The sequence below is a fragment of the Pseudoliparis swirei genome, chromosome 17 (genome assembly GCF_029220125.1).
Source record: "Pseudoliparis swirei isolate HS2019 ecotype Mariana Trench chromosome 17, NWPU_hadal_v1, whole genome shotgun sequence".
NCBI classification, from domain to species: domain Eukaryota; kingdom Metazoa; phylum Chordata; class Actinopteri; order Perciformes; family Liparidae; genus Pseudoliparis; species Pseudoliparis swirei.
Window position 1 is genome coordinate 4,484,853 of NC_079404.1, and position 22,184 is coordinate 4,507,036.

The following is a 22,184-nucleotide window of genomic DNA, read 5'->3' on the forward strand; positions in this document are numbered from 1 at the left end:
TCTCTTGGTCCCCGAACCAACCACGGCTCGGCGGAGAGACGGAGGTCTACCGGCTGCAGCGATATCTCTCTTTAGTACAAAATGTCAGTTACCAGTGTGTGAGGAATCAGTATGTGCCCTGAGTGACGGAGATCAGTGGGTGTAGCCGTGTAGATGTCGCTCAGACTCACCTCGGGGGGGGGGGTCCGCTCTCGGGTCTCTGCCTTTGGTCTTCTCGGGTGGGTCGACAGGTGAAGAAATAGGACTCACAAAAAAGTAGGTCCACGAACCGAATGTAAAGTTTAAGACTGCAAGGCAGCCAAGTATTTTATTCAAAAAAAGAAGAAAGAAATAAACAAAGTACAATTATAAGTGAGTTCCCTCTCGGGAGCCTGACGCAAAAGTCACAAGAACTCAAAAACTCTTTTTCTTCAGCCTTTCAGAAAAGAAAGAAGAAAAATAGACAAAGTACGTCAGGCGCCCGTGAGTTCTTCACGGACGCCTGACGCAAACCACAACATATGAAAAACCTTTTTTCTCAAAAACTCTCCCAAAGACCTTTTCCTTTTCCCTGTTCGTCACCTTTATACCCTCGGCTCCTCCCACTTTTACCGGATATCCGTCCCTCTTTGGGGTGCTGATGGGGGGTTCATCCCCCCCCCCCTCTCTTCCTGAGAGGTTCTGGAGAGACTCTCTGTCCCACATCAAAGAGGGGGACTGTTGTCTCCTCCTGTCTCTCAGGCACTTAGGGTACCCTCTTTATGATCCTTTCAGACTTGGTGAGACTTCCCGATGCCAGTGACATCAAACACATTCTAACCGGGGGTCAGGATACAGAACATATTGGGAGACATATATCACATTATCATATCAATGACCATTGATCTACAGGCAGGTTAACACACATGAATCCAGGCTTGTGTATATTCACTTCGTAGTAACATCCTCTCTGGCCCATTTGGTCAGGATATGGGCTCCTGAACACACAATCAACCAGGTCTTCATTTGAATATCACAAGAGGTGCCATGGTCCTGTCGTGTCGAGCCGGTTGTAAACGCCTCCGCTGACCCCTCAGGACCCCTGTTCTGTCACACCTGGCCCTCTGCTTATCGTCCCAGCGATGGCCTCGATGCTTTCATTTGATCTTACAGCCACTCTCCCTGTCAGCCGGCCTGATGGATGCCTTGTTGCTTTCCTATTGTTGTAGTCTAATGGAACTGGGGTCCCCTTTGATCTGTTTTATTACTCACATTCCGCATTCACTTTTCCCGGCCTGGTCTATTCTCGCTAATCCCAGAAAAATTCGCATTTATTTGTCCCACTTCTAACAATATGCACAACGGATTCTTTTGATTGGAGGGAATGTGTAGGTGGGAACCGGAAAGATGTTTCCACATCAGCTGGGCTCAGAAAGGGCCTGGTTGCACCACGAGTGAAATAGAACAAGTTCCTCTTTTTCTAATTCTTTATGAGTAAGTGCTTACGTTGTAATAAGGTATGAAACATCTAAGCTAAGGATGGGGGTAGTAGGTAAAAGAGGGTGAAATATGAACTGATGATAAAAAGAGATTCTCGAAGCGTCGAGTTGTGATTCCTGCTTTGGACATTGTCAGAGGCACAACTGAGGACATCGTCCAGGACCAGCAGTAGAAGGACTCTGTCTCTGCTCACGGCACAAAGGATACCGATCGTGGTCAGGAATTGGCTGACGGAGTTATAATCCTTGTGCTGAAACCACAAGGATTAGAAGGAAAACTTGTCTGGAGGATTTCAGACAGATTTATATTCCTGGCCGAAGGAGTTGGGTGAGACATCCGCACCGGACCCCGACCAACACCAAATGATCCGTCCATCCAGCGTCGGCTCATGAGGAAATTTACATTCTGATCTCGCTGTATTGTAATTCAATGAAGTAGATAATTAAGCTGTTGCTATGCCCCTGCTAACAATCCTGCAATAAACATATAATCTGCATTTAAAGCAAAGTAGTCCTGAATGTTCGAAGTAAAGTGTACTCATGGTCGTAAAAAGCTAGATTCTGCTGTGTGCATAACATCAATATAATTCTGAATGGTTATTCTAGTTCCTAGTCCACTAAATTGACCCTCAGATCTTATTCCTAGCTATTTAAAACCATCCTGGTGGCTTACCAAGAGCCAAGGTCCATTAGAGGAAAGCTGCCATTGACTGACGCGACTGATCGCTCCTTTCGGCCAAAAGGGCCTCCCGGCCGAGAGGAGACGTAAGAGGAAGTGGGATAGACGTCAGGACGGACGGCATTGAGACAGCCGGGCGAGTTTCCTTGACACCAGCTTTAAAAAATCTACAATCAACGGAGATCCGGACCCTTTTAAACGGATAGCTGGTAAAATAGATAGCCCTGTGTTAGGGGCGTGTCTCTCGGATCTAACAGTAGGTAACGGTAAGTGTATGTTAGGTAGGTAAAGGTTAATATGTGTTTGGTGATTGTGGTTATGTCCTTCGGTGTAGATAAACAAGACAGAATAATGCACGATACTTTGTGTGGTAAACCAGGGGGGAAAGCAGAGCAGACAGAGCACAGGGGGCGGATCCTTAAACTCAGGCTGGGGGAGGTGATCACGGGAGTGTACTTCCCAGTGCAGGTGCTGCAGCCAATGGGCACATGGGAGTGGTCCCACCTGCAACCCATCAGATGTTTAGAAGGATCATATCTTCTCTGCACTGGGAAGCTGCAGGAGAGCAGACTGAACTGGAGACGGCAAGGATCGCCAGAGCGTGAGGAGGAGAACCGCATTGGACAGGAGGTAACCAAGCACACTCCCCTCTGCCCACACGGGACTCCTGATTGTGTTCTCATTCTTGTCAGGGCATGGCCTGGTATGTCACTATCTGATGAGGTATTTGGTTAAAAAAAGGTTGCATAGTGCTCTTGTTGAGACGAGGGATATGGCTGCATGCCCCAGATGAGCATTTGCTGTGACATTACACTGTTTGCTAAGCTGTTTGGCTGGTATGAGGGTTGACCCAAGGAGTGTATTGATATCCATGTGGGCTTTTGGTTTCATGTGGACCTCCTGACTAGTACACTCATCTTTTCTAGAGGTAATGGATCCATCAGCTTCATCTGTTCCCTCATACTGGCTTGTTTCGACTTGTTGGAATGTGGAAAGGGTTTCTCCTGAGGCTGTTAGACAAAAATGGATCTACGTGCAAGAGGGAGAGACTTTTACTCAACCAGTGTAGATGCAGTTTCTGACTGAATATAAAGGGATTCTGAATGACTGGTTCTGCTCAGGATATTATAACTTTACTTCTCTTTTTCTCCAGCCATTGGTCCAAATAGAGCTTACTTTTTGAGACTACAGCCCAGCTGCTTTCTTGCAACACTCTGGGATACTGTCTGACTTAATGGCAGCGGTGAGTACAAAATAAATCCTTGTGATACTTCTATGGTTTTATTGTTTGCTTAATATTTAACAATACGTTTTTTTGTTATTTCTACTGAAATATGTAAAATTTCAATGCGGTATATTATAATTATATATATATATATATTATAATAAAAAATGTTACTGTGCATATTTGGGTTATTGTAACTATTATCCATTAAGAGAAAGGCAATGACCACATCTTTAATTTCAAAACTATTGAAAATATTTAGTGAATACAATACTAAAAGTAACACCATGCTGTATCATGTGGCAGAAGTGTCATCAAATGTAAATAGTACTTGTATTTTAGGAAAGTGTGCAAGACTTTAAAGTTAAAAGACCTTACTTTCATTTTTTTTCAAAAGGGGTTTTACTTGGTCAGATATCTCATCTCAAGCTCTCACTTGTAATCTGCAATGTATTTTTTTTTTTACTGCAAATGTAGTTGTGTAATGTTGCAGTGTGAAGACAAAAGAGACACTCCCTTATGATTTTATAAACATGGAATCCTGCACTCCATTACTTTGCATATTGACAGTTATCCAATTTTCCTATGATAGTTAAACAGCATGAGATCGTTATCTCAGTGTTTGGTTATTTGTGCTGATTTTAGCCACTTTACACCATACGGCACATTTCAACTTGCGAGTTTAAAGAAAAATGTGTGTTCTATGTTTTATGTCATGATTTCATGTTTTGCTTTATTCAATAGAAGAGGGCTGTGACCAGCTGGACACTGAGTGTCACCATCCTGCGAGCAGAGAACATCTTCTCCACAGATTATTGTACGCATTGCTATCAGTTTGATTTTAATGCACATTTTGTGACTTGCACACTTGATGTTGTGATAATTTCCACGTATAGAAGGTAGCCTATGCACTGAATTAAAAAAATGGATTTAGAGGGGCCCTAAACCTTGTTTTAATGTGTCTGTTTAATGATTAGCTCTGGAAAATTATAGGGTAGTAGAGATGGGAATAGTCCAGTTTTTCACTTTTGGTTGCAAGTTAAGTACAGAGTTAATAACTCTGGAATGTGTTGCGACACGGCTGCTACAATTATGTCTTTTGACCCTTAAAACTTTCAAACCGTATGTATTTCTTTATATTTTTTACTAAATAAGCTTATATAAAAAAAATTGTTACGTTATGGAAAACGGAGCCAATTTGCCTCATCAGGTCAGCCTTTTCAACGGCAATATTTAGTGACCCAGATGGCCATGACAATATAGGTCATTATATACGCTGCTAGCATGCTGTCCATATTATGACTTTAATTACAAATACTTGGGTTTAGTTATAAGCAGGGCAAATATTGTATGATATGACCTAAGCTTGTTACATGAACCTTGACTATGAATCATTCTCCTGATTTCCAACACAGGGTCCCAATCGGACTGCTATGTTACTGTGTGTCTGCCCTCAACATCTCCACAAATCTACAGGACTAAAGTTGTGGCGAACAGCAAAAGCCCCGAGTGGAATGATACTTTTACTTTCAAAGTCGATGACGATCTCAAGGTAAGACCACAGTACAGTACCTCACTAATATATTATCATATCTTTCTTTAACCAACTTCAACATTAGCTCTAGAAACGTTTGAAGGCTTCTATGAAGTGAAATGAGTCTTGCTGAAAAGTTGAATTTTCTTATTGTGTGTTCTAAAATGCCAGAATATTTGAACTCTTCTGAAACAGTTTTATCTGTACCGATAAAAAAAATTTAAAAAAGTATTTAAACTTCACTTATCAGATCATGTTTACCTTCAAAAAGCTTCCTGTGTACAAATGTCAAATATTTGTGACATTCGATTTGTATTTGTTAGAGATTGTTAACGTGTGTGTGCAAAGATCTTCTGGTGCGCACGGATCAGGGTTCATTTATGTCTGGAGTTTTCAGACTATTTTCTCAAGCTCCAGATCCACCAGTTCATGTTGTGCTAGTTGAAAACTGGGACATCCGAATCAATCCTGTGTTATTTCAAATGGGGAGGTAATAATTATATGCAGTGTAAATATAAGCTACTAGTTGGTAGACGTGTTTTTCTGCAGGGAAAACAAACATTTCAGGCTAGTTGAACAAGAAGAGATTGGACCGCGATAACATCTGTCTGGGGTTTATTGAATGTTTTTCTTCACCCTCTCTATTCTTGCACCCTTAAGGAAGTAAATGTAAAACTCTTAAATAAAAAACAAATGTCGTTTTGGTATTTCAAGGACACATGACAAATGTTCCAAGTGAAGCCATACCCTGCTTTAAGGACTGTTGTATTTCCAGAACACTCTCGAGGTGAACCTGTATGATGAGGACCCCCTGAAGAGTGACAACCTGATCTCCTCCCTAAAGCTTGATGTCAACAGTCAGACTATGGGGAAGAAGGAAACTAAGGAGTTCATCATGGACCTTAAGGTACAACTTTTAGGTCCATCCATTATCTGTATCCGCTAATCCTGGTTGCGGAGGGTGCCAATTAAGTTGTCAATTAACCTGAGCTGCATGTATTTGGACACTGGGAGGAGGAACCCAGAAAGAACCCTCGCTGACATGGGAGAACATGCAAACTCTCCACAGAAGGGATCAATCCCATGTCCGCTTGCTGCGAGGCGAGAGTAGCCGCCACACCCCACACCACCCTATAGCCCCATCTGTGTGATGACATGGTTTAAAGTGTTGCTTTATTGGAAGACCGCCAGATGACCATGAAAGACAATAACCACCCCGGCCACAAACTGTTCACCCTTCTACCGTCAGGCAGGCGATACCGCAGTATCAAGTGCCGCACAACAGACAGGACAGCTTCTTCAGTCAGGCCAGCAGGTCAGCTGAACAAGGAGGTGACCACCCTCATTAACACTACACCAGAGAATGTGAATATCTATGGCCATGCCATGTATTATATTATTATTTTGTTATATATATATATTATATATATATATATATATATATATATTATATATATATATATATAAAAAAGTATTATATTATTATTTTTTATTATATATATATATATATATATATATATAATTTATTTTTTATATATATATTATTAATACTTTCTTTTTTTTTTTTTTGTTTTTATTGTATATTGTATATTTTTTTCTATTTTTTTTTCTTTTTTTTTTGCTTGTGCTACTTTTTTTAATTTGTTTTGAAAGAATTATATAAATTAAATATATGTAACTTGAAACTTGAAACTTGAAGCATCTATGAAAAGGACTGTCGAGAATTGTAAATCTGAAGGAAAGGTTATTGAGCTGAAACGATAGGCCAACAGTGTTAAATGTCGCCACATCAATCATTTAATAGAAAAAGAGGGAATACCTCGTGAATTTGACAGTCTCTTCCAGCGTGTTTACATGAATGGTACTGCATACCTGAACCTTTTGATGGAGTCTAACCTGGATATGACCTTTTGTAGTGATCATATATTTTCACATTTTCCTTTCTTTCTGGTCGAAGGGTAAACTCTGGATGGCGTTTGAGCTCCTGAAAAGGTCAAGTTTGTTTTTGATATTTAAAGTTTGACCACAAACTGAACAACTGAACGGTTTCTCTGCTGTGTGGACAGTTGAGTGTCCTTTTAGACGGCTCGCTAGTCTGACTGTTTTACCACAAAGTGAACAACTGAATGCTACATACAACTAGATCAGTGTCTGTCTGCGACTGATCATAATCGTACACTACAGCTCGTTTTTTGAAGCGAGTACTCGACGGCGCAACTTTTTCAATATCTTAATTTTAAGCATGCTTTGCAGTTAAAGATGTGATGAAGAAAAAATGTCAGTCAGAGTAACACTATGTTAATGTTGTTTTGTTTTTTTAGTGAGAGGAAAGTTTTCTGTCCCCTCAAAATCATCTCGGTGGTAAGTGCTCTATATACACACCCCATGAAGACTGAGTTAAAGACTATCTGAGTGTACTTGCAATCACCAAACACTGATCAGTGAGAAGTTTAAAGATCCACAAATGGCCTGTAGCAACGACCTTGGTACCCCACATGTTCACAGTATCCTCCCCAGGACTCCATGAGGGACACGGCCTTCTCCAAGTCCACAAACAAGACCAGTCTCTAGTCCTACACTGCAGACTACAAAAGGCTATCTAAGGGATAAAGTTTCTCAACAACCTCCAGCTTGTACTGCAAAATACCTGCCATGAGAAACGATGCCAACTTTGCCAATACTCTTGGTGGCAGTAATTTTCTATATCGGCAGTTAAATAAAAGAGAAAATATGTACATCATTGGATCCTTTTCTATGTAAAAGGGAAACTTCACATACGCTTTATGTACATGTATGTATTAATAGAAGATGCCTATTTGTATGTTTTTAGATTGGATCTCTAAAAATGCACACGCAACACGTACATGTTCTCCTGGTGTAGCCAGATTACTTGATTATAGTGGAACTGAAGATTGCATAAGTTCTTTATCCTGGACAAATCTTTTCATAATTGCTTTTTGTGGACTTATTCAACAGAAGGAAACCATCTCTTATTTGAGCTTGAAAGTCACCATTCTGAGAGCAGAAAAAAATCCCTCCAAAGATTACTGTAAGCATGGCTTTCACTTTTTTAAGCAACACTATGTGCCGTGCATGTTTTGTAATGACACTTAAAAATAATTATCAACCGTTGTATTAAAAAAAAAAACATTTGAAACTGACATAGCAGGAGAAGTAGTACTGCTTAATCATTGTAAAAACCGAAACTGACTGTCTCCATTTTCCGGTCTTTACCCGTCTGTTGCAGATTCTGAATCCGACTGCTACGTGATTCTCACTCTCCCGACAGCAACGGCAATAACCTACCGTACGACTACCGTGTCGAACAATAACAACCCAGAATGGAATGAAACGTTTACTTTTCGGATCCCCACCCATGTAAAAGTGAGTCTTCTCAATACTAGCATGACGTCACACACAAGTGTCTGACTGATGTGTAGTACAAAAGTGACTTTTTGCCAAGTAGAAGTCTAAAGCTTTTCTGCTGTTTCCCCAGAACATTGTAGAGATCAAGCTCTACGATGAGGACCCTTTCGCGCGGGATGACGAGTTTGCGGAGCTTCTGTTTGATGTCACAAATCTCACAATCGGGCTGAAGGAGACCAAGGCCTTCACGATCAACCCAGAGGTAAAGCAACTCGAGAACACTTGTGATTGTAACTCGCTGAGGGCTGCTCTGGTACACATTGACCATTAGTCGAATGATTGTGGTTGAAGGATTTTCCTGTGTTCACTTTTCTATAGACGGATGGCAAACTTCTGATAGCCTTTGAGCTACTTCATAGGTAACTGTATCTGCCTGTTTACTTTATTCTTAACATTTACAGACTTATTTTTTTCTTCCCTGGTTAAAAATAATTAACTTTTGTCTTTTTGTAGTGAGGACCCCTCGTGTGAATATCTCACAAATGGAGTCCTTGTGGTAAGATTTCTCAAATGACATCAGCAATATACACCTTAATGAATACAGTCCATGAACTAATGTTACATCAGTATTCCATTCTCCATGTTGGTGATCCTCCATATTTTTTCAGGGTTCCAGCCAACTTGTAACGAGAAGACGTTTAGATACTTAAATAACATGGCAACAGAATAAACTTACTTTCATTGGGCAGATACAGGTATCAAAACAAAATGTACATTAGTATCTGAATAAAAGAGCAGTCCAGAGAAATGTGCTGACTAAAATGCAGAATAAATCAAATGTAGACTATAGAATTTACAGAAAGGTATGAATATGCCAGATTAACAGGAAATGGTGTGTAATAAATGTGCAAAGACGATTACAGAATGAAGATTTTAGAAACGGCCGGAACAAGTATGACACAATTATACCTAAAATCAAGTTATCCGGTTTTTCCTCAATAGTCTGCCTAAAGGTTGTAAAACCACAGGAAGCAATGGTAGCTCAACTTTCCTGTCGTTCAGTTTGCTTTAAAATAAAATGTTCTCATCTTTCTCGAAACGTCTAAAATATGAACTACTCCAAAAAAAGTTATTAAATTCAAATATTTATCAAAAAATATGAACTTGAATAACTTAAACTGTACACAGGCTTTTATAAATCCAAATATCATAACTGTCAATTAAAACTCATTTCATCAAATGCACCTAAACCAATTGTCGGCACCATCAAATTCTGGTGTTTTCCAACTGGACGACCTGTAAACGTGTCGGTGTCTGAAAAGTTGACCTCGGCGCTACCCTCTTGTATGTTATTCCATAAATTACTCCTGCTCAGGAACAATACAACTGGCTCGTTGATATTGTAAAATCTAATACGGTTAGAAAATAGAGTTGATTTCACACATTGACTTTTTGTCTTGCGTGAACTACCTTTTCCCAGCAGGGTGAAGATAATATAATATTGCCCAATCTGTCTTGAATCTTAAAATTATGTATAGATCTACGTCCAAGTCCAATTAGCTTTCTCGTGACACAGAACAGGCAGGTCCTCTATTGTGTGGGAATTCTTATTCAATGTATTTTATTTTGACTACCTTAACCAGACTAACTGATCTCTCTGTGTCTTCCAGGCTGCCCCGTTCTCTGTACTGGATATTAACATTGACAAGCTGCGAAGTGACGACCGTATGTAGTCTAAAATTATACCCAATTATCTACATTAGGTTGAAATTACTTAAGTTTACATTGTTCGATTCAGCAAATATTTTTCACAAATTGGACGGAAGGATTAAGGACAGCTTTATGGATATGACGGACTGTATTGTTATGGAATTCGTAAGACTTTAGGGGAAATCAGTGATGGTAAGGTGATGATTCAAAGCGACTCTAAATGTTATAATGTCAAATTGTGTAATTGTTTTTTACACATGGTCCCAAGAAGATGAATCCTAAAGGCTGTGCTGATCCTCAGATTGTTTACCTATATCCACCATGAGGTTCTAATATTTGCTTCGTGTCACTTCCATTGGCTGGATTGATAGGCACCTTGACTTGTATATCTATAAAGCTGGTGTTATTAACTTGGCATCAAAACCTAAGTAGCTTTTCAGGCTTTTAAAAATGTGCAGACCCTTGTGGAAGAAAGTAAATTACAAAATCCAGGAAACCTTGGAGAAGCCTTCGTCAGACAAACGGATGACTTTAGTGTCATACCTTACCAACATTGGTATTCACCAGTTTCAACAGATTAACTTGACGTTTCTCTTGTGGGTGCATTTCCTTCACCAGGTTTGTGGAACAAGGTGCTGAAACTGAGGGGTGCCTTTTGTGAGAATATCACAATTATTGAAAAGGAAACTCCAAAACTGCGTTTCTACATCAACAGAGACTTGGAGACAGAACTAGGAGTGATAGTGAGTTTCTGTTTGACACGAATGTCACATTCTATCATTACTTGTTTCACATGCAATACAGGAAGAGTGGAAGGAAAAAGGAAAGAAGAGCACTTATTTCCTTTGTATAGTCTTCATAGCAAATGTTTTTCGATAACTGCCACGGCATACATCAATTAAAGTATGGAATACTCTTTTTCCTGTTCTCGATCAGCCCTGTGGATCTATCTATGCCTCTGCTTCTCAAATGGAAATGTATACAAATCTCCAGCCGCTACCAGCCAAACATGCAGGCGTAGTGTCCCTTTGTATTGATCAGGTAAGAAATGTGTGAGCAGCTGGATTCACTGGTCCTCTGGTTTTGACCAACTGAAGGTCTGAGGAAAGGCCGACCCAACCGTTGATGGGCCCCCTGGCTGAATTTGATCCAATAGGACTGTAGTATAAATAATTAAAAGCAATGTGGCTTTTTCTCAACACAGGACACAGTGGATTTGGACATGGAAATGCATGAAGGGTAAGGTGCTACTTCTACTTCAGTATTACCAAAAGTATGAACTCACTTTTACACCTAAAGACTGTTGGCAACTGGTTTAGTGGTCGAATGGTGTTGTCCTTCAGAGAATCGGCAGTTCTCCGTGAGTTAGTGGTGTGTCCTTGGGAAAGACACTTAATCCCAAAATTGCTCCCTTGAGCTGTGCCTGCAGTGTATCAATGGATAGTTCGTCCTTGCATCGGTAGCCCCTGTCCTCCGCTTCGAGCAGAACCAGTAAAAAAGGTCCTCGACCCAAATGATGTCAACATGGGCATCCAGCTGGGTGAAACTCTCAACATTAAGCTAAACGGCATGGTTTCACTGACCTTCTGGTTTTGTTCCACTCGTTTTAACTTTTGGAAATCCACAGCGAGGGTATTGCAGTTCGTCTGGACTTTGACATCCCAACTCAGGAGAAGGAGTACCTGAAAAAGAGGAGCGTTGTCGTGGCACAGGCTTTGCAGAAGCTTTTAGGTGCTCCAACTGATCCTAAAAAGGTAGCGTGCAACTCTTTCTTTTACTTGTGCCCTTGTCCACCGCCCTGCCAATCTGCCAATCACAGAGCTGCCAACTTTTCAAAAAACCTTGGAGTGAGATTTTGTCGGGGCTGACCAAAATGTTGCCGCGCACGCAGCCACACACGTTGGTGGCTCAAATATCAGGACATTTTAATTAATGTGGCGTTGTACCCATGTTGTACCCTGCATTCTGGCCTGGCAACGGTCTTTTACGAGGCATCTTTGCTACCTTAAATAATTTAAATGTTTTTTAATAACTCTACTCTCATTTACAAAAACATGCCTCATTCTATTGCACAAATGTCCTGTCTTTATGTTAAATTCTTTATAATACATCTTACTTGTTCAAAGAGCTGTTTGGAAATTTTTTGAGAGGGTCCTTTTCCTAGGCCTGTAAATAAAGTGATAAAACACTTAAACAAACAATGCTCTGATGTTTTGAGCATGCAGTATACCAAGAGGTTAACAAGGTGCTCTCCTGCTGCTTGTTATGACAGCTGAGTTTACATCACCACACAAAATCACACGCACAAACACAACGAATTATTTTAAGATTTAAAGTTAAAGAGAGTGAGAACTTAATTGAACCACATGTCATTAACAGGGCTCTTAAGTTTTGAAGACAGGCAAGAGTGACATCTCTATCCAGGATGCTTTATTTTCATTGGTTGCTGGATTAAATCTTACAGATACAACAGATCGGTTTTTTCTGATTGGCTATTGTGTAGCCCATTTCTTTATTTTATTTTATTGGCTGATAAGTGGCACCTCGCAGCAGAACCCCAGGGGAGCGCTTGATTCCTCCACGGTGAGGGCAGCGCGGCCAGCTCATGTTTGCGTGCTGCGGAACATTAAAACATGAAATAGCCGAGAGTTTTTTCACCGTGAGAAATACGATGTGTAGCGGGAGTGCGTGACGTAAGACCGAAATGCGTGACTGTCACGCTCAATGCGTGACACTTGAGAGCCCTGCATCAACACACCGCAGTCTCTGCTCGTTGTGTCTGTTTGAAAATCTTCTTCTGTTGCTAACTCCGGGACTCTTTGGGGTAAATAGGATGTCTATGCAGCGAATAGGTTTATAGATGCGCTCCTTAGCGCCATCTATCGTCGCGGAGTTTGGAAAGAAACCAACGCGCCTCGGCCCAAAATCAGAATTTCTTTTGCCGTGAGATATTGGTTGTGTGGCGTGAGAGCGTGTGAAAACATGCAAAAGCGTGTGTCACACGGCGAAACCGTGAGAGTTGGTAGCTCTGCAATCAATAAAAAAAACATAACATGCCAAAAAGTGTGCCAGGAGTCAAGACCAACATGCTACAACACTGACATCAAGAACCTTGAGCCTGTGATACACTGGACACCATGACAGTGTACGAGGAAGACGCACTGATGACTCACTGATGACATCTCAAAGCTGATGCGCTGAAAACGGAGAGGGAAAGTGGTCTGGGCTGCATGCGTCCACGATGATGCGTACGCCATTGTGGCTGTTTACTGTCCTGGACTGAGGACCTCACTCGGTTTCCGATTGTGTAAACACTGCAGTTGGGTTGGATGGATTAAGTTGTTGTCAGGGTATCTTTGTAGGTGTGTGGCTTGGGAGTTTACGGTAAATGATCGATTAACAAGGGTTAGCTATTGGTCATGAGAATTATTTGCATCCCTTGTATAAATGTGAATATTTTATCTTTAGATATAAGATGGCATAGTCAAATATAGCCTCACATGATACAATTTAATAACATTGACATCATGGTCTTTTATTTTTACCAAAGCAACATTTTAATTGAGCCAATATTTTGATTGATCAAATGGCCTCAGCCGGACTTTTTTCTTCATAAAAGCGTGCTGACGTTGAAGTCATTCAGCAGTTGGTCAAATGCACACGCCACACCTCTGTATTCTCTGTTCAGGTGCCGGTGATAGCAGTGGTGGCTTCAGGGGGAGGGTCCAGAGCAATGACGGGCCTGCTTGGTAGCCTGAGAGGCCTGAAGGAAATCGGGGTCCTGGATGCTGTCAGTTACATCACTGGTGTTTCTGGATCCACATGGTGAGTGAACCATTTGTGTCGTCAAGTGTCCACAGTATCTTTATTTCAATCTCCTCATATTACAGGCAATCCATCAAATTGTAGGCTGTGCCATATAGAAAGTTTGTACTTTAACTAGTGCTGTGAAAAATAACGCGTTAACTCAGTTAATTCAATTACAGGTTGCGGTCGCGGCGTAGTGTCGGTAGATCGCATAACATTAAAGAGATTGGCCCGCCCCCTGACATGTTCTCTAGAGCACGTCTTTGTTCTTTTATTAATCTAAACGTCTGTTGTTGATCGTATCTCCACAGCAGCATGTCATTTCTGTCTCTTCGTGTTGCGTTAACACTTATCGATCTCCGTCTCGCGCACCACAGAGCTCCGTGCGCGCGCATCGGGACCGAGCAAAAAAAAAGTCACCGGTGAGGTTTCAGCTTTGCAGCGGTGTCCCCGCCGTCCCTTTCATCACGGCCCAGTTCATGAAGAAAACCCACACAGTCAGTTTGCCTTAGCAGCTGCTAGAGGAAGACTAGAGGCCTTTAGATTGTATCATGGTGGAGTTAATGGTTGACAAACAAGAGAAACATGTTCTGTTTAACCCTCCTGTTACCTTTACATTTACTAACATTTGACCCTCGGGGTCAATTTGACCCCAGCAATTAAAACCTCCAGAAAATTATTAGAATTAATATTGCTTCCCAAGTTTAAGTGTGAGGTACTTTATGTTTGTTTGTTGACTACCTAAATAGCCCTTTAAATAAATAAAAAAGTTGATATTTCTTATATGTTTGACACAGTGAAAAACAGCCTGGGGTCAAATTGACCCCAAAGAACACCGACATTAAACATTGAATGGGGTCAAATTGACCCGAAAGGTAACAGGAGGGTTAAACATTCTGTTTAGGATGAAGATGTATTAATGTTCCATGTGGAAGAAAACTGCTAAATAACTGCTGAGTTGCAGCACCATTGTATAGAAGAATGTATAAATGTATATATCCGTCTTTTGTCATAAATCTCTATGTTCTCACAAAATATACCGAGAATATCGATAATATGTGATTAATCATGATTAATCCACAAAAACCTGTGATTAACCCGATTAAAAATGTTAATCGTTTCACAGCCCTAACTTTAACACAAGGCAGCAAAAGACATGTCATGTGTTAAAATAATGATCCCCCGAGCTAATTTAAGTTTATTGAACTTTACCCCCGTTTGTGCTATTGGTGCCTTTTTGGAGAATGTTTCGTTCAAATATCAGACGAGTAATAATGCTTGCTGTGCAGTTATTGAAAGCATCAATTATCAGCGGAATATTAGGAACTGTAATGTCTGAAACGTAGCTACATTCTGGAATACCACACAGCGCCATTCAACTGACTCTTTTTGTAAATACCAATCATACAAAAGGAGCACTCTGCCAAGACGATACGCTGTGAGCTTTACCTCGTGTCTCTCACCAAACGTTAAGAAATCTATCACCACAGTACACTTGTAACATATTTTACAGCTTAAATAGCTTGTTTAAATGTGCAGCACCTCTTCAAAAGGTCATGGTATGAATTTGTTTGTTTATAATATATTGGCAAAACCTAACCTGACTACATGTTTGTTGTCCAAGTGCAAATAAGTGTACCTGGTTTTATGATTTGATTTTAAATCATTTTATCCCCTCATACACTATTACTTCCCATGTGAACAGGGCGATGTCTACGCTGTACCAGGAGGATAACTGGTCACATGAGGACATGGACAGTGTCATCTCGGCAAAGAAGGAACGGATGACCAAGAGTATCCTGAGTGTCTTCTCTCCTGAGAAACTCCTGTATTACAAAGACGAAATTGCTGAGAAAGAGCAGGACGGTTACATGGTGTCACTCATTGATATGTTGGGCCTGGTCTTTGAGCAGCTTGTCTTTGGGAAGGTGAGCAGCTGAAGACTTATCACTTTAATCACACTGTGTATTACTTTGTAAGTTTAATGATTGTGTCTTTCACAAAGTCGTTTGCAGAAAGTTTAAGACATTGTTGGCGGTTAAATTAGCAAGTTAACATCGGCCAAAAGTCGTAACACGCAAGACTGAATGTGATTGAATGATCGACATCATATAACGCTGGGAAATTATCCTTTTTAGAAAAATGTAATGCATGTTTCTAATGTTCCTCTATTTTATTTTGACCATCACCTCTGTAAAATGACACGACACAGATCATTGCTGACGGCTTGCATATTGGGCTAACTTGCCGTTTGCTGACTATATTCAGCTAATATGAGATGTTGAGCAATGGTGAACAATCTAAGGACTCTTGCCAAATTTACTGGTGGCGTGAGATATGATTATCGGTCTTCTTTACATCCTCCGAGGGGCTTGGATTTCCATCCTGGCTGAAGCCATTTCCATTTGCAAACTCGTTTGTTGAAGTTGGCCGACTCAAGTTCTCCACTAACTTTTCCCGAGTGTTGTACTGTCGTAGCAGAAGTGATGCATCGCACACTGACTGGACCACGCATAGACGTTATATCCTTTTGATTTTCCCTGATAAAATATGTTTACATAGAAATTAGTCCACATGCTGTTAGAAATTGAGAAATAAGCTTTCTCAGTTTCTTACAAGTCATATTACAATTCGTTCACCCTAAACAAGTTCACAAATGGTTCATACATGTGAAAAGTTACACATTACCTGTCAAATTGGTGTGTCTTTGCACCCTAATTTTACAAATAATATTGGTATTCATGTTTGTTTGACATTACAGAAAGTCACCAGTACCCTGTCTGATCAGCAGAGAGCAGTGAATGAAGGCCAAAACCCTTTACCCATATACACTGCTGTCAATATGAAGGATATGGCAAAGGGCTTTCAATCTGAAGCTGGTAAATATCCTGCATGATATATATTTTTGAATTGTAATTACTGTAATGGCTAGAATTTACACTTGACAAAAGTGTTTTGTGCATGGTGACTGAAGCCTAATGAATATACTGTACATAGCATGCCAGACAGATTAGTGATATAATATAGATTCAGGACGCATCCAGAACCCTTAAAGAACTTGAACAAAATGGAAGACTGTGAAGGATTCATTTTGTATTGACAAATAACAAATCTTGTGGACAGAGTGGTGTGAGTTTACCCCGTACGAGGTAGGCATCTACAAGTATGGGGCGTTTGTCCAAACTGAGGCTTTCGGAAGTCAGTTCTTTCTGGGTCATTTTGTCAAGAAACTCCCAGAAGTCCGCCTCCCTTATCTGATCGGTAAGACCACTTGCAAATCTACATTAATACAATACCAATTTAAAGTAATTCTAATTTTCTTTTTTTCTTCTTTAATGTAATAAGGAATATGGAGCAGTGCTATATCTGTCAGCATGACCCAGGTATGGACATTTGCAACAGGGTTCAAGCCTTCTTGGAGCACCTGGCTCGGACCAGAGGTCAACAACATAGGTACAGCTATGATGATTAAAATGTTTTCTTATCTCATTTTATAGATTAAAAGTTTACATGACAAATATTCAATATTTATACAATTTACCATAGAATGGTTTTCATTTTTTACCAGTAGTTGCTACCATTATTGAGATTTATTGTTCTATTGACAGGTGTTGACACTGAACCGTCAACTCTGGACACACAGCTCATAACTCCAACCACAGATATCAACAGTGTAGTGACTGATTTCTTCAAGAATCGACCTGCCGTCGCTGAAATGTACAATTTCATGCGTGGACTCTTCATGCACATGGACTACAATCAACAGAGCAGCTTTGTGGCCTGGAAAGGTAGGCCCTCGCATTTCTGTTTTTGTTTCACCCAGAATTCAAAAACTTTGGCCGAATACTGAGCCTCTAACTGCAAGTGCAAAGGGTATGTGTTCAAGTCTCTTGAAAATGGCCTGTACCTGTATAGCGCTTCACGACTTTTCTGACCACTCGAAGCGACATGTCATTCATCCAGTCAAACACTGATGCAGGTCGCCACCTGACAATTGGGACCATCTAAACATTCTTAACCATTCATACACTGACGCAGCCTTTGACGGCATTGTGGGATTAAGGGTCTTGCCCTAGGACACATGGACTAGAGCAGCTGAGGATAGAAACACAGATGTTCTGATTGAGGGACACTCCCAACCTTCTCCATTACAGTAGCCCCAAATCACCATGGATCCCTCCTGCCTAATACGCCTGAAAATGGTGACGATTGTTTGAGCACTTAACATGGCTAATGTGGCCAATCATGAAACTGTATTGCATTAGTAGGTAGGAAGACCTTTATAGCGGCAAGTCTGTCTTTTTTGTAAGCGAGGAAGGCGTTGCCCTTTCAAAGATTCCTGTATGTTTTGTTCTGAGCAATGACCTCCCAGTTATGTGTAGTGTCTGCTTGTAGTTGCCCTTGCCACTTCACTTGGTTTATTACCTTCAGGTTGATGCCTGTCTGACGTATTTAAATGAGACCGATCCATGTGCACGGACTACATCAGAGTTCGGGGACTCTTTCTGCCAGAGCCCTCCTGTCATCATAGCTTTTGGGATTTACCCAGTGTTCTCCAACAATCATTGCGCTACAATTGCCCGCCACCATGTGTGGCTCTGTCAGGAGCTGAGCAGACGGCATCGCTTGGGGGGGGGGGCAGTTAATTAATTTTCCTAGTCTACCTATTCATGCAATCTCAGTTGAAGTTCTGTTTTCTGTCCAGAAACGCATCTAGATGCCTTTCCAAACCAGCTGACGCCCAGTGACTCCACCCTGCGCCTGATTGATTCTGGTCATGACATCAATCTTGGCTGTGTGCCCGTCCTGCGGCCAGAGAGAGATGTGGATCTCATCATATCTCTGAGTTACTCATGGGAACCAGAGAACAACCTCAGGGTAAACGGAATCAGGAGGCGCTCATCTGGGACGCACCAATACGTTTACTGAATGTATTCAATCAACATTAACTATACTCTATGCTCATGTCTACTCCATCAGGTCCTGGAGAAGACGGCTGCCTACTGTAAAGACCGTGACATCCCCTTTCCCAATGCTGATTTTTCCAGCCTGCAAAAGAAGCCTTATAAGGAGGTCTACATCTTCGAGGATAAGGAGAATCCCAGAGCCCCGATAGTGGTTCACTTCCCACTTGTCAATGTCACATACAAGCACTTCAAACACCCTGGTATGCCCATTAGAAGTAGCTCAACTTCAGTGTTGCATCTGTTTGGTTTTTTCTTTGTTCTGTATATTGTGAAACAACAGCAATGTAGCAGTAGAAAGAGACAGTCCAGTTATCTTAGTCATGTGAGGATCTTTTACTTGGGGCTGATAATGGCAGGACAGGGTACCTGTATTTCGTCATTCCATATTGACATTATACAGTTCTTTATTAGAGCTTTGCAGCGTGTGTATAGGGTGAAAGACATGCAGCTAATCAGCAGTCCAGATCGACATTAACTTGTAAATTACTTTGAATCTGCTGTGTTGCTGACTATGTGCAACTTTACTTGAAACTGCCTCATGAATAAGACGTATAATTATGCTTCATACGACATGATTTAACCAATTGTATTATCTTGTGACTTTACAGGCGTCAAGCGTGAGACTGAGGAAGACATGAGAGCTGGGGAGGTGGATGTGAGCAGCAACAACTCTCCATACCTGACCAAGAACTTTACCTACTCAGAAGAGGACTATGAGTCTCTGGTGGATCTGACCACTTACAACATATTAAACAACAAGGAGAGCATCCTCGACGCCTTGCGTAAGGCCATGGAGAGGCGCGCATCCAAGATGAAGAAATGAAGGATAAGCTTTACAGTAACCGGTTTATCTGCATTTACAAGTCACCTTTCTTAATTGCCTGTAATCTCTATGAATGCTTCAGTAATTGGGGCACAGGATATTTACTCGGCAGTTAAAAAAAAATTGTAGACCATAAACTTCTCCAACTTGGATCAATTTTGTACTTCAGATTCCTTCGACGGTATTGTGCAGTGTGTAATCCAGGGCCACACGTGCCAACCCAATAGGGGGCAGCCTTTCACCTTGGTCCATGTCGTTGTTAATAATAAGCATCAAACAAATACAGAAACCTTGTTTTTACCACCAAACCCATAACAAGCAGATTATGTTTCTTGCATATGTCTTGAGTATTTCAAAATAAAGTTATAACAAGGTTGGGTGGCTTTGTGAATGGTGTGGAAGAAATATGAATAAATATACCTATGGGTGCATGTTATTGGTGTGCATTTATCCAGTTTAGTGCAACACGGTTCATATTATAGTTAAATATCAATTTATAAGTGTGCAGTTATTTCTTGAGTGCTGGTATGTTCAGTTTCTTCTGTTTAAAGAGCTTATACTGGATAAGGAGACAGATAGTGAAAGTGCCTCCTTTCAATTCATTTTGTATAGCCAGATATTACAAATTTGCCTCAAAGGGCTTTACAATCTCTACACATACAACATCCCTGACCTTTGACCTCACATCTGATCAGAAACAACTCTCAAGAAATAGGGAAAACTTTCATGGGGAAAAAAAGGGTAGAACCCTTCAAGAGAGCAACAGAGGAGGATCCCTCTCCAGGATGGGCAGATGCAATGTGTCATGTGTACCGAAGGAATCGTTAGAGTTGCAACACATTCAATGAATATGACAGCTTGTATGAAGAGTTGGTGGTAGGCATGGACCACAATCCAGACCTCCATGATCCATCAGGCAGGTGGAGGTAGAGGGGAGTGGGCGGGGCATCAGCAGGGCCATGGCATCAGACCCAGTTGGGGCCAATGTGCAATTAAGAGATACAAATTCATCCATGAGAGGAAATAGGTGCTCAGTGTATCCTAAAACATCCCCCAGCAGCCTATACGCCTACAGCAGCATCCCTAGGGGCGGGGCCAGGTGAACCTGATTCAGCCCGAACTAAAAGACTATAAAAAGTCTGTACGACAAGCTTCTTAAGATATGATTGTGTATCACCAATTAAGGCTTTGTAGGTGAGGAGAAGACTTTTAAATGAGCTTGATTTTACAAGGAGCCATTGCAGAGCAATACAGGAGTAATGTGATCTCTTAGTTTTTATTAGGACACGAGCTGCAGCATTCTGGATCAATTTATAGGGAATTGCAGTAATCCCTACCGTTGTATGGTTTCTGGCCTTGGTGATTGTCTGCCCCGCCCCTGATGGAATCCTCCTGTGTCTCATCACCTGCACCTCCCCAGTGTGTACGACCCTGATTCCCTCACTTTGGAGGAGGAAGGAAACATGTTTGAAGAGAAAAAATCATTTTCTCTAAAGTCTATTTCTGTATCAGTCGGCTTTAAGAGCTAGAGAGCCTTTTGATCACTGTAACACACACACATAAACTATATATATAACTCACTATATATATTATATATATATATTTATATTATATATATATAGTATATATATTATATATATATTATATAATATACTATATATATATATATATATATATATATATATATATAACAAAAATACCACATATTTGATGCTTTAACAACTGACTTCTTGCCTGAAAAAAATCCTAAAATGGCATCCTGTAAATCAAAAACATTGAACAAATGTAAACCTTCAGTTGTGTGTTTCCTCCTCCGCCATTGGTCTCTTTTGGCAATGCCTTATGCCATAAGGCTTATGGGCTGTGTATCTGTCCCAATTACAGACAAGTCACCTCTGACGTATGCCAGGTAAAATGGGCGGAGCCATTGACATCTGTGCATTTGGACCGTGTTTGGCGAGATGCGCACCTGTTTGAATTGGAACATGCACTCGGGCTGCTCACAAGTTTACAGACAAGGACGCAGTTTGAGGAACGGCCGAAGCCTCAATGAAGAGTAAGAAACACAGAGTGGGAGGAAACTCGAGAAAAGAGAGACCGCTTGGTGAATGTTTAAGTACATAATAAGAAAACTGTCATTGAGGACATTCTGCTCTCTCATTGCTTAAAGTTTTTACGCAGATTTTTGTTCGCTAAAAGTTGCTGAGTCACTGGACCAGAGGACCTGACAGTAAAGGACCGCGGGTGTGGGTTTTTTTTTCTGACGAAGACCCCCGCTGACTTCCGGTTTCATCTTTTGGACGGCAGCCTGACGCTGAACTGTGAGTGATACTTTCTGTGTGTTTGCTTTGCTGAGAATCAGGAGGCAGCGACGCACAGATCTGCAACTTTAATGGTTTTAGATACACTGAACTATTAAGACATGAGAATAATTGTTCTTAATTGTAACTCTTTACTGTTTAAGTATATACTGCACACACATATATATATATACATACATTTATATATATAAATATATACAGGACTGTCTCAGAAAATTAGAATATTGTGATAAAGTTCTTTATTTTCTGTAATGCAATTTAAAAAACGAAAATGTCATGCATTCTGGATTCATTA

General features: G+C 40.8%; 1 protein-coding gene across 1 annotated transcript; it reads left to right on the forward strand.

Annotated features, from left to right (window-relative positions):
* The first annotated feature begins 3,295 nt into the window (after positions 1-3,295).
* On the forward strand, positions 3,296-20,004 carry pla2g4f.1 (phospholipase A2, group IVF, tandem duplicate 1). Its single transcript, XM_056436199.1, has 25 exons — positions 3,296-3,379; positions 4,106-4,178; positions 4,777-4,913; positions 5,671-5,802; positions 6,853-6,887; positions 7,217-7,256; positions 7,872-7,944; positions 8,143-8,279; positions 8,392-8,523; positions 8,640-8,680; positions 8,775-8,817; positions 9,932-9,986; positions 10,590-10,714; positions 10,908-11,012; positions 11,176-11,210; positions 11,599-11,725; positions 13,660-13,796; positions 15,484-15,706; positions 16,540-16,657; positions 16,902-17,039; positions 17,124-17,231; positions 17,387-17,566; positions 18,484-18,656; positions 18,759-18,945; positions 19,354-20,004. The coding sequence occupies exons 1-25, from the start codon at positions 3,371-3,373 to the stop codon at positions 19,566-19,568; spliced, it is 2,778 nt and encodes a 925-aa protein (XP_056292174.1). The 5' UTR covers positions 3,296-3,370; the 3' UTR covers positions 19,569-20,004.
* Positions 20,005-22,184: the final 2,180 nt, after the last annotated feature.